Genomic DNA, 13,010 nt, shown 5'->3' with positions numbered 1-13,010 from the left:
ACAGGGTCCTATTCATAGGTATGGGAAAACCCAAGAAGGGAAGAGGGGAGTAGTTTAGGAAAAGAAGGTGATGACTGTCTTATTTACTATCAAAGTGAATTTCCAGTCATGCTCACTTTCAAACATTCAACATCAATTTACTGCACCGTTACTGTATACCAACACCTGGAATCTAGTGTCTTCATGCTCTGCTCTGCTTCTGAGTGGGTGGTCTTTATCCAATGGCCCTATCTGTGTTAGGTTTTTTGAAACATTCCATTCCAGCAGTGAATTTCATTCTGCCCATAAGGCCAGGCTGAGGTAGAATCACAAAAGGACGAATAACCACAGGCACTGCTTATTTCTTGTTGCCACTTTAGTAAGTTCGTCCTCATTACAGATGCTCAGCCCTCATGGTCTCTCACCCCACTTCCCTATCAATGTCTCTGATCCCATCTTCACAGTCCATGACTAATACTGACCAGCGTTACATCTATTTCAAAATACACCAGAGATGTCTTTCCTGCAATCATGGAATCATCTACACAGCCTGGAGCAAGGCACCACTGCTCTTTCACAGTCTCCCAAAAGTTTCACACTGAGGCAGGTTTTTCCAATTATTGTATAGGCTTCTCAAGTATAGGGAGAATGCCTTCACTTTCTTCAATACACTTTTCATCACTCCATGTATGGTATCAGGTTTATGTCAGGGTTGCCTTTAAATAATTCTTAGTAGTTAATTGTTTTAAAAGATTTCTAATTTTCTGGTGGGCAGGATGTCCAGCTAAGTTGAGACTAGCATTTCTTTGCTTCTCTGCACATCCGTAGGTCTCTCTTCTGCCAGAAATGGATGGCATCCTAGTACCTAGCTTTTTGAATTGCTGAGTTCATCTCACACTCACCCTATGGAACCATTTGGGAGGCCTTGAGAAACTTTTGGAATGTTTGCAAAAGGCAGGCAAGGCACCACAACCTATGGGATTTCTCAAGCTACCTGCTGTTTGCTTATTGGCACTGACTTGTTAAGGATTAGTTACTCTAAAGTGAGCTGTACTGTGGGCACCTGGGTGGCTCAGTTGGTTAATCACCTGTCTTCAGTTCAGGTTATGATCCAAGAAGCCTGCTTCTGCCTCTGTCCATCCTCCCCATTGCTCATGCTCTCTCTCTCTCTCTCTCTCTCTCTCTGCCTCTCTCTCTCTCTCAAATAAATTTTAAAAATCTAAAAAATAAATAAATAAATAAATAAATAAATAAATAAATAAATAAATAAAGTGAGCCATACTGTTTAAAAATAAAGAACAGCCAGCTGTGGGACCATATGAAAAAACCATGGAGGCCTGCCTTTGGAAAAGAAGGCTATTGTTCAACTGGATGAGCCACACTTCCTGTTTTGTTTATCTGTACCATGGTAATAAGTAAACATTAGTCTACTGCTTATTATGGGTCAGATATGTATTAGCTGGAGGAACTAGAGAAGTAAATATATTATCCAGTCCATGTCCTTTGGGAACTCATAGTTTATTTATGGTATATATGTGGAGTCGGGGAGAAATAGACAATTATAATAGAGGGCAGAAAAGTGAGGGAGGGAAAGCATTTAAATAATGCATGAGGGAAAACTAACCCAGACTCCTGATAGGGTAAGATGACTTGAAAAGACGATCTTGTAGAAGAGGCCAAAGATGCCATTCAAGGATAAGGAGAATTTTTTTTTTTTTAATTTTTTTATTTTTTTCAGCATAACAGTATTCATTATTTTTGCACCACACCCAGTGCTCCATGCAATGGATAAGGAGAATTTTATTGGCTAAAGAAGAGGTAAGGAGATGTCTTGCCTCCCCCCACCTTTTTTTCTGAGAGTAGTAGCTATGAAAGATACGAAAATACAAAGTATGTAGGGAATGGCACAGTTGAAGAAGTGCTAGTGGTCCAGTATGGCTGGAGACACAGGAAAAAGGAGAAAGTGATGATAGATAAAAAGATGAGAGTCTAGACCATGGAGGGTCTTCTACACTATGTTGAGGAACTGCCATGTGCAATCATTTGAGTGACATCTTATTGGTCCTCAACAAAAATTTAATGAACAACACATAATGAATTACTCCTAGGCCTAGGTGACCATAATGTTTTCTGTTATCTAAAATATTTAAAGGGGCGCCTGAGTGGCTCAATAGGTTGGGCCTCTGCCTTCGGCTCGGGTCATGATCTCAGGGTCCTGAGATCTAGCTCCACATCGGACTCTCTGCTCAGCGGGGAGCCTGCTTCCCTCTCTCTCTCTGCCTGCCTGCCTCTCTGCCTACTTGTGATTTGTCTATCAAATAAATAAAATCTTTTAAAAAATAAAATATTTAAAGGGGTGCCTGGGTAGATCAATACATTAAGCCTCGACTCTTTATTTTGGCTCAGGTCATGATGTCAGGGTTGTGGGGCCAAGCCCTATATAAGGCTCCATGCTCAGTATGGATTCTGCTTAAGATTCTCTCTCTCCCTCTTCCTCTGCCTTTCCCCCATCTCTATAAACAAACCTTTTTGAAAAGCAAATAAAATATTTAAACAACTTCTCAACATATTCAATATATATTTGCTTTAAAAATTATGTATTTATTTAATTTTAAAACTGCTGGCATAATTGGAGAAGACATCATTTCAATGGCAAATGCTAAATGAATGGGTTGAAATAGGAAATATAAACCATATAAATGATGTCACTTTTACTTAGAGAGTATGAATTTTTTTTTTATACTGCAAGGAAACATATTTGAAAAAGTGGGAAAAAGAATGACATAGCGGAGTTCATGTTTGGTACGGGGCAAATGGAAAAAAAAAAAATCCCGCGTTAGTCTGCAATAAATTTCTAAATCAAGAACTCGTAATTTCCCTCTGGGTTTCTAAATTTAGTAATATTCCATTTTAATTTCCTTGCCTTGTTCAAAACAAGCCCTATTGTTTCATATTTTATGAGCACGTGCTCCTTTTCATACTCTATTTACAGTAATAGGTAAGTCACAGGGCAGCATCATTCTCACATGTACGCTAAGACAATTTCCTCTAAATCTACCTTTTCACAAACATTTCAGATATAAACATAATGGATTCGGATACATCATGTAATAAGTTTTGTATCTGTCAGGCAAATGTAACTCTATTTTCCATATATATCTAATCTCCTAAGGAAAAAAAAAATAGAAAGAAAGAAATAACAATGATGCAATATTAATAACACTATTTTATCTGAATTACTCCATTAAGTGAAGTGACTGTTTAGTAGTAGAACAAATTCAGAAAGTGACAGGCACCTATAACTTTGCACAAGATCTATTACTATAAAAAATATTAGCATGAAAAAATATTAGCATGAATAAATTGTTTTTCAACTAGAACTTTACTGACCAATAAATGCTCTAAGAATAATGTGATTAAAAAATGAAACTTTGAAAATATGCTGTAAGCTGTATATGTTAATATTCTATGGCCCAATAATTCCACCCCTTAAAATATTCTAAATGCATTTGATGTTCTCTTTCCTTGGAATATCCTTCATCGAGACATACAGTTCCTTGTTTCCTTGCTTCACTTCTGTTTTTACTTCAATGCCATGTTCTTAATTCTCATCACTGACCACCTCATTTAGGATTGCGACCCATTTCTTTTCCCTTCTTTGCTTTACTATTCTCCATGCAACTCACCACTATCTGACATATTACACATGTTATTTGTTTTGATTACTGTTTATCTCTACTGGAATATAAATCCTATAAAGGCAAAGACCCTGATTTGTTTCACTATTCTATCTCTACCAACTAAAACACTGCATGGTAAACTATAGGCATTCAATATATATTTATTTAGTTAGTGAATAAATATATTTTCCATAAAGATGTCCACTATAATTTTTTAAGTAGCAAAAAAAATCATCTTAAATGTGCAACAATTAAGACATGGCTAAGTAAACAGAATAGTTCATTTATATAATGGAATATTATGCAACTATTAAATGTTTATAAATACTTATAAAACACAGAGAAATGCTTACATCAAAATCTCATGTGGAAAAAAGTCACCAAAGTTTGTATAGACTGTGATCACAATCATATGAAAATAAGTAGGGAAAACAACAACCAGAAAGACTGAATGTGGACGCAGCAGTTGTGCTGGGATGGGTGTGACTGAGGACTGTTTGTTTTCTCCCGTTTCTATTTTAAAATGTTTGTAATTAACATGGTCTACACATCAATAGTGCCACGGTTGAAAAACTACTTACCTACATGCCCATTTTACATGAACTTTAAAACCTTTCCATATAATTCAGAGGGTGGGTGGTTGGATTATGGACATTGGGGAAGGTATGTGCTATGGTGAGTGCTGTGAAGTGTGTAAACCTGGTTATTCACAGACCTGTACCCCTGGGGCTAATAATACATTATATGTTAATACAAAAATTTAAAAATTAAAAAAAAACCTTTCCATATAATTCAATGATAAAATGATGCAACCATCCATTCACAAAAGATGAGATCCCCCTAAAGAAATATTTACATTTATTTATTCTGAAAAACCTAAAGAAGCAACAATGAAACTGACAGTTTATTTGCGAAAATAAATGCAATTTTACTCCTTGCTTAAGTGCTTGAGTAGGTACTTTTAAGTACCTCTGTTAAGTACCTATTTGGGAGCCCTTAATAACAATAGTGAAAACAGTAGCTTACTGTTCAATGGACTCTTTTTTTATCCCCCCAAAGCATTCTGACAACAACTCTTCACTCTTCAGATAAGACACTGGGTATGTTATACTTCTGTAGGAATCTGAAATGAGAGAGTAGTTTTCTGTTTTTGTTTTGTTTTGTTTTTGTTTTTTGTTATTGTTTAATTATTGCTGTATCCTCAGGTTTAAATTTCTTCACCAGAAAAATAGCTGGTCAGTAGCCGAATGGGTACTGATTCATGTCCAGTCAATGGTGAATGCTCAATACAACACATTGTACTTATTCAATACTCCAAATGTATTATCTGGGAATGTAGAGACTGGGATATTCTTGTCAGGTTAAAAATGCCCACATGAGACACAGGTCAAATCAGAGCCATGGCTATGAACGCCATCCTGAGTTCCGCTTATTAAGAGACCCTATTACTCAATCCAAGGTCATTGTGAAGGGTAGGGATATGGAGGTACAGATACAGGGGTATAAAGCTGTGTAGGTTTCCAGAGGGAGGAGGGAGAACAGGAGAAAGAATGTACATGAAAGCAGGAGAGGAAAAATGGGGCAGATGGAGGGAGAGAGGAAAAGGAGGGAGGGACTCAAATAGTAAGAGGCAAATGAATGGTAACTTAAGACTTCTAAATATGTAGTCTGGCAATACCAGGATCCCCAAAGATTTGATGGTAAGATTTATTTGAATTCTCTCATCGCCATGAAATTTCAACTTTATTTATTGTTAGAAATCTTTCCCTTCAGTATCCAAGTCTGTAACTTTAATATCAGTCATCTGACTAAATGGGAAAATGACATACCTTTGTAATTTTCAAGAAAATGATTAAGTTGGGCTTTGCTTGTGCAATGAAATAACAATAAAATGTCTATAGTCTTTCAGTTTCCACTGAGATTTATATACTTTATCTTAACAGAAAAAGACACCCAAGAATGCTGAAAGAAAGTATTTCTTTTGTGTAAAAGATTTTATTTATTTATTTGAGACAGAGAGAGACAGCACACAAGCCAGGGAGAGAGGCAGAGGGAGAGGGAGCAGCACACTCCCCGCTCATGAGGGAGCCCAATGCTCGGCTGGATCCCAGAACCCTGGGAGCAAAACCTGAACTGAAGGCAGACACTTAGCCGACTGAGCCACCCAGGCACCCCAAGAATTAAAGTATTTCTTCTGAGGCTTGAATTTTTATCAGAAAGTAATAAACTGGGGCGCCTGGGTGGCTCAGTGGGTTAAAGCCTCTGCCTTCAGCTCAGGTCATGATCCCAGGATCCTGGGAGGTCATGATCTCAGGGTCCTGGGATGGAGCCCCACATGGGAATCTCTGCTCAGCAGGGAGCCTGCTTCCTCCTCTCTCTCTGCTTGCCTCTCTGCCTACTTGTGATCTCTGTCAAATAAGTAAATGAAATCCTTAAAAAAAAAAAGAAAGAAAGTAATAAACTATAGTTGAATGCTATAAGAACATTACTCTTCGGTTCCACATTAAATGGGAAAAGGTATCTCAATAAAGACTATGCACAGGGGCGCCTGGGTGGCTCAGTGGGTTAAGCCGCTGCTTTCGGCTCAGGTCATGATCTCAGGGTCCTGGGATCGAGTCCCACGTTGGGCTCTCTGCTCAGCAGGGAACCTGCTTCCTCCTCTCTCTCTGCCTGCCTCTCTGCCTGCTTGTGATCTCTGTCTGTCAAATAAATAAATAAAATTAAAAAAAAAAAGACTATGCACAATGAAGACAGGACTTGGGAAGAAGTTTTTTAAAGCAAACACGTATCTCTAAATATCAGTAGAAATTGAACACAAGGGCGCCTGCCTGGCAGAGTCAGTTGGGCATCCCACTCTTGGTTTCAACTCAGGTTCTGATCTCTGGGTCATGAGATTGAGCCCTGACTTTGGGCTCCTCAGTCAGGCATGGAGTCTGCTCAAAAGACTCTTTTCCCCTCTCCCTCAGCCCTTCCCCCTGCACTCACTCTCTCTCTCTCTCTCTCTCTCTCAGATAAATAAGTAAATCTTTTTTTAAAATTTAATATTATTTTTTCCAGTGTCCCAAGATTCATTGTTTATGCACCACACCCAGTGCTCCATGCAATACATGCCCTCCATAATGCCCACCACCAGGCTCACCCAACCTCCCAGCCCCTCCCCTCCAAAACCCTCAGTTTGTTTCTCAGAGTCCACTGTCTCTCATGGTTCGTCTCCCCCTCCGATTTCCCCCAACTCACTTCTCCTCTCCTTTTCTCCCAATGTCCTCTGTGTAATAAATAAATCTTTTAAAAGAGAAGAAATTGAACACAGACCCAGTTAAATCATGAATTTGTTGAACAGAGAGAAGTTTCTATTCCTCTAAAGCTAGTGATTAAGACTTTAGCTAATGAGTTCCTTCTCGACTATTACTGGAAGCCCAGCTTAGTGCCTTTCGGGCCTCATCAGAGCAAGGCAGGAAAAAGGATGAGGAGCGGAAATGAAGATGAGCTCTTTTCCTTGTTTCTGCAAGTGCTGATGGAAGACTGGATGGGAGATGCACCTGGAATGATGGCCTCTAGTATTATCTGTGGTCATTTCAGTGCACACCAGTTAAAGGATGCCTGACTTAGGTAGATACAAGAGACCTTCTCTTAGCTTTTCTAAAAGGATGCTAAGGCAAATCTGTGGAAGTAGCTATAAAAGCCTTAGATCCTTTAAGTGGTAAATGAGTCCCTGGACACTCATGTTCTTGAAAGCTAAGGAATGTTCTGGTCTACCTTATTCCCATGATTAGCTGAACTTTCAGTTTATATTGAAGAGTGCTTGTTTTCAGAAAAATAGTGGATATTAAAGCAAACTGAAGAGACAGAGGCTTGGTGACATTATTGACAATACTTTTTAGTACTGATTAAACAGTGAGTAAACTTATTTCTTAATACAATAACCTCACTAAATCCTCACAATAATGCTACTACCCATTGTACAAATGGGTTTAGGGTTTTAGTCCTAGCTTGGTCAGTAATCAGCTATATCTTGGATAAACTGCTTACTTTTTTCTCTCTTTTCCTTCCTATGACTAAACAGATACACCTGTGTTAATTACATCACAAGGTTATAATAATAATTAAATGATAAGAAGAAAAAAAGATTCTGAGATAGCAAAATTTAGTGACAGGTAAATGAATAGAAGCATTAATTAATAAAGCATTATGAGTGAGGAAAAAATAAAATAACCAGAAATGAAAACATAAATATATACTCATAAGACAAACTACATGTAGAGAAGTTCTATTCATTATTTGGGGTACAATCATTTGTAGATAAGTAAATTGTGATCCAAAAGCATTAAACACCAAATGATGATAGTGCTGATTAATGAATTAAAGTCCCACTGAGAACCAGTGAAATAGAATTACCTAAATCAGCACGAAGTATAACCTTAAAAACATAACACTGAGGAAGTATTACCTTTTGAATATGTATGGGGTGTTTGGGTTTTCATAATAACTGGGGAGCACCGGTGGTGTGTAGTCAGTAGTAAGGATGCTAGATGTTCAGTCCCGGCCAGTATGGTCTACATGATGTATGACGCCCTTTGTCCCCCATGACTCTCAACTGTCCTTTTATGACTAAGGGGAATATAGAGTAAACAGATAGTACTATTGCATACCATGTTTACTTTGACTTTTAGCTTTCTGAGGATTCTTAGAGAAAGCAAGTCAGAGTTACAGCATTATGGCACAGTCTATGATTCCACTAAGCCTGTGTGATCATAACAGCTAGTAAGTAGTATGCACAAACTGCATTCTAGAAGAGGCTCACGGTGGAATGACAGAAAAAAAGAGCATTCTGCTCCTCTGGAAAGGATTTATCATTGAACTTCTGAAATGGCTCAGTGCAAGGGGTCACAGATGACAGAGCAGTGGTTTTTTAAAAAATTTTAGAATGATATAGCTATCAATAACAAAATGTCCAATAACAGTTGCCCCCATAAAAGGAACATTATTATATCGCTCAATAAGGACTCCACATCTTCTTCCCTCTGTCTCTCCTCAGGATTAAAGATGGCTACAGAAATTACAATCCATCATACCCTTCCATCCACACATCCTAGGGGAAAGAAAGAGAGAGGGACACAAATATTTTCCCCCATATGTCTCTCTTCTTTTTTCAGGGGAAAAAATAATCTCCATAAAGTCCCATAGAAACAATCTCTATATATCCTATTGGATAGAACATAACTTACTCCTACACCTGAAACTGGCTTGAAATTCTCGTAATTCATTCCTTAGGTCTGGGATACTGCCACGTGCATGAAATTGGGCTCTTTGGGTTTTTGATAAGGAAAAGGGGTAAGAGGTAAGTGATTATTGGATCTATGGGCCTACCACAATTTCTGCCACCAAGATTTCAAAGATTAAAACTATTAATTTCTGCATTCATGGAAGAAAGAGAAGGAAGTTGGTACTTCTTTCTCTCATTTTCTGTCTCATTGCTATAAATAAAAGAAGGCAAGTTGAGTAGAATTTTTCAGAAAATGAAATCACATAGGTTATCAACCCTTGAGAAACCTGATCTGATAACCAGGAGACCTGAATGTGCCACCAATTAGTAATAGGGCCTTGCGCATATCACTAGGGCTCAGTTTCCCACCCATAAAGTAAGAAAGATTGGATTAGATAAATTACTAGTAGCTCACTTCCCATTGCAAGTTTCTGTAAGACTTTGAGTCAGCAGCTAAATTATATAGGATGACTTTCAAACTAAAAGTAATTTTATAACCACTTTGTAACTTACAGTCAAACCTTGTGCCCTATTGATCCTAAAGAATTAATGTGGTTTACAGAGCAATTTATTTTAAGATGAAGAAAGTAGTTAAGGGAGATTCAAACTCACCATTGGTTTTTATAGTTTGACTAACATAATAATACTCAGATACTTTATAGTGAATTTATCAGGAAAGAATATTTTTAAGTCTGTCTTCCCGAAAGAATATTACTTAGTGGCCTGGAGAGGAATGAGTTGGAAGGTAAAAAATAACGTTAGGAGGTGCTGGATTAATCACAGTTAAACATTTCTTTATCACTGAATTTCTTGGAGGATTTACAAAGCTAATGCACACTTTGAGTTACCAAAAGAGATATTATCTTTCAAGTTTCATTTTGACTATATATTCTTTTTTCATGGAACACTTCATTTTCCCCATTTAGAAAATAATCCCATCACCTTACATTTGTATAGAGTGGTTTAAATAAGAAGATGTTTGGAAAGCATCATGTTTTGCTATACGAAAGCCTTTCCTTCCCAAACATCTTTTAAACTACTTTTTAACATTTCTGACCAGCTGATTATAAGATGCCAATTTGATAACACTATTCTATAAATAGAAAAGAAACATGTTAAATATGCATATAGATTTTGCCACACATACCAACCTGGTAACTATTAAATGGTAGAAGCACTGCCCTATTAGTATTGTAAAATTACAGTATTACAGGCTATGCACTCTTATTCTTACTATTTTGATTTATTTCTCAGTGATCATTGTTAGGTCACTTTTGTGAAATATTTCATAGAATAAATGTTCTGGGAAATTTTCTTTGAGAAATTTTCAACTCTTTTTCCAAATCTGTTAAAATAAATTGTAGATACGTTTCAACTCATTTAAAAGAAAAAGAGCAGGAAGACAACCATAGCAAAGAGCAATCAAGTTTTTACTGCTTATGAAAATATGTCATTCAAGAAGGCATTCCAGACTGGGATCCCTCTAAAATTATTGGCAGACCAAAAATCTCAAATTCTAACATAATCTTTATAGAAGGTAAACGGCATTAAAAACAAGAGTGAATTTCCATTTCTTTGTCATGCTACTAGGAAGGAGTGGGTATTGCCTACATAGAAAATCATCTTGCTGTCCCAGCAGAGCAGAGATGTCAGTTACAAAGAACACAGAAGATTTAGGGGCAACTGGCAGGGGGCAAGCCAGACTCCCTGGTTTAATAGAAGAAAACAGCCTTAAAAAAAAAAAAAAAAAGCCAACCAACCAATTCAACCCTCCAAAATTGTATAAAGTATCTTTCTCGTAAGTGTCAGTTCTGAGTGTAAATGTGTCATCATCGGCCAGTGAGCCTGTAGTACAGAAGCGGATTCTAAGCCCATAGAATTTCAAGTATCTAAGAACAAGGAAAAGTGGAAACTTCAAGATATAACCATGTCCCTATGACAGAGTTGTAAATAATAACATTATTAATAATAATGGCATGAAATATTTGTTAAGCAGATACTCAGGCATAATAAACATGTTTAGTGACTGTTCTCGTTCTTGAGAATTTTGAATGGGTCACAGGGAGTCTTTTTAGAGTGCTAATTTATGCACATGTCATGGGTGGGTAGGAGAAGTCATGGAAGGTTAGCAAAGAAAAAGTTTATAAAACCATAGCGGATTTGCTTATGGATACACCCAAATGTGTGCAAGCTGGAATGTTGTTATTTGCCATTGACCAGTGATTTCTGTTATTTGCCATTGACCAGTAACCCTTTACTACGGTTACACATTTCTAACTTAGAACGGTTTAGTTTAAAAAAAAAAAAAATTACAGACCTATTTCCTTGACTTTGTAGCCTTGCCAAGCTACCCAAGTAGACAACATCGCCATCTAGTGGTATATACATACTACATACTACAGCCACCACTTTTGGGGTGGAAGCAGGGGTCCTAACAGCTTTGAGGGGGGGTTCCCAGTAAATGCAATGGTAATAATGGTGTCAAAGCCACACCAAGAGCATACGAACTCATCCAGATGAAATATGCTGACATTCAGTTAGAGAACCCACTCTGGTCCCAAAGCTTTATCAGCTGCACAGAGAAAAAAGTACCATCACCACTGAAATAAGGGTTGGATCTGCCTCATTTATTTTCTTTCCTTGAACTTTTAAGATCCATTTCTCATTCCTTTGTTCACCTAGATGCTTGAAAACATTTTCCAAACACTTTTTTCATCTTTACAATAAGGATGTTGCCCTATATCACCATGACTAGGTAAAGAAGCAGGTATCAGGTTACCAGTGATGGTCCAGAACTAAGGGACAAGGGACATTTCTGTACTACTTTTGCAATTTCCTAAGGCTCTAAAACACATACACACACACACATACACACACAAAACACACCTCTACAGGGAGTCAAGGAGTCAATCTAAGCCTCAATGGAGTTATAGGATTTGTCTTAAAATGAACAAGAAAGAGCTAGGCTTTGATCTAAACAGATGAAGATTTAAGGGACAGGGAAATAAGAGGCTTATAAGAGTAGAGCACAGAGAGCTTCAGCTGAGGTTCCCAATATTCTAGAGATGAATATTCTTAGCAAGCATCTCTTGGGGCCTCTTTTTAAGTTAAAATCAGATACTCTCTGCTTCTCCTGATTGACTGGAAGGCTTATGTAATCCTTTGTTTCTACAACCAGGCCACCTATGACAAGAGCCACCAACATGCCACAAAGGCATGGAAGGGAATGGAGAACCAAGCCCAAGTCTGGACCATTATCAGACCACTGATGGATTTTGGCCAAGCCCCATCTCTGACCCTGTGCAATTAAGATCATGATGGATGTGAGAGTACCAACAAAATAGCCATTAAGCCTTTTTTAGCCCATTTTTGACAACACAAGGATAGACACACAAAACATGAGTTTAGACCTGTTTGATTAAAGGAACAGTGAGAAAGCTGGAAGAGGCAGTTTTCAGAAATCCAAATATGCGTTTCTCCAAAATTTGCATCCGAGGCTTAGTCATGCCCATGCAAATGGATCTTAGTGCAAATTCATGTCAGAAAAATCTGGAACACACTTACTTCCTCTATGCAAATCCTCTAGGAAAGCAGCCGTTGGTTCTTACCTATAATAAAAAGAATCTCCACTGCAATGTCACTGACTGTTGTGCTCCGAGTCGTGGACAGGTCATCGTTGCCAATAAAGCAAACGTTGTAAGGTACGGTCACGGCAACATAAAACGTCGCCAACAGAATAAGCCAGTCCCAGCCAGCTTTAAAAGTGCTAAAATGCAAAAGTATGAATTTGGACTTTTTTGCATCGGAAACTTTATACTCCGGAAATGCTGGTTTATCTACAAAAACATTCTGTGGATAAAGACAAAAAGGAGAGAAGGGAGACACAACATTAGAAGCAAGGATCACACAGCCTTAAACGCACTTCTGTGAGGAGGACCGCTCCTACACACAAGGCCAACGCATGTTTACAAGTGACTTTTAGAAGGTGGGGAGGCCAACAGTGGAGATGCACATACTGAAGCTGAGCAGAGACCTTCACTCTAAGTAACAGGAATGTGCAGAATTTAGTCATAAGCGGTAAGTGAATA

At 37.9% G+C, this 13,010-nt stretch overlaps 1 protein-coding gene across 1 annotated transcript in view; it reads right to left on the bottom strand.

Moving 5' to 3' along the window:
- Positions 1-13,010, bottom strand: part of KCNH8 (potassium voltage-gated channel subfamily H member 8) — a 385,143-nt gene that overhangs the window by 148,662 nt on the left and 223,471 nt on the right. Inside the window, exon 5 of the mRNA XM_047737762.1 lies at positions 12,531-12,771. Coding sequence (XP_047593718.1) covers positions 12,531-12,771 — 241 coding nt within the window. The remainder of the gene's footprint in view (positions 1-12,530; positions 12,772-13,010) is intronic.

Source organism: Lutra lutra, chromosome 1, assembly GCF_902655055.1.
Source record: "Lutra lutra chromosome 1, mLutLut1.2, whole genome shotgun sequence".
In the NCBI taxonomy this organism is placed as follows: Eukaryota; Metazoa; Chordata; class Mammalia; order Carnivora; family Mustelidae; genus Lutra; species Lutra lutra.
This window is presented reverse-complemented; position numbering and strand designations above follow the sequence as displayed.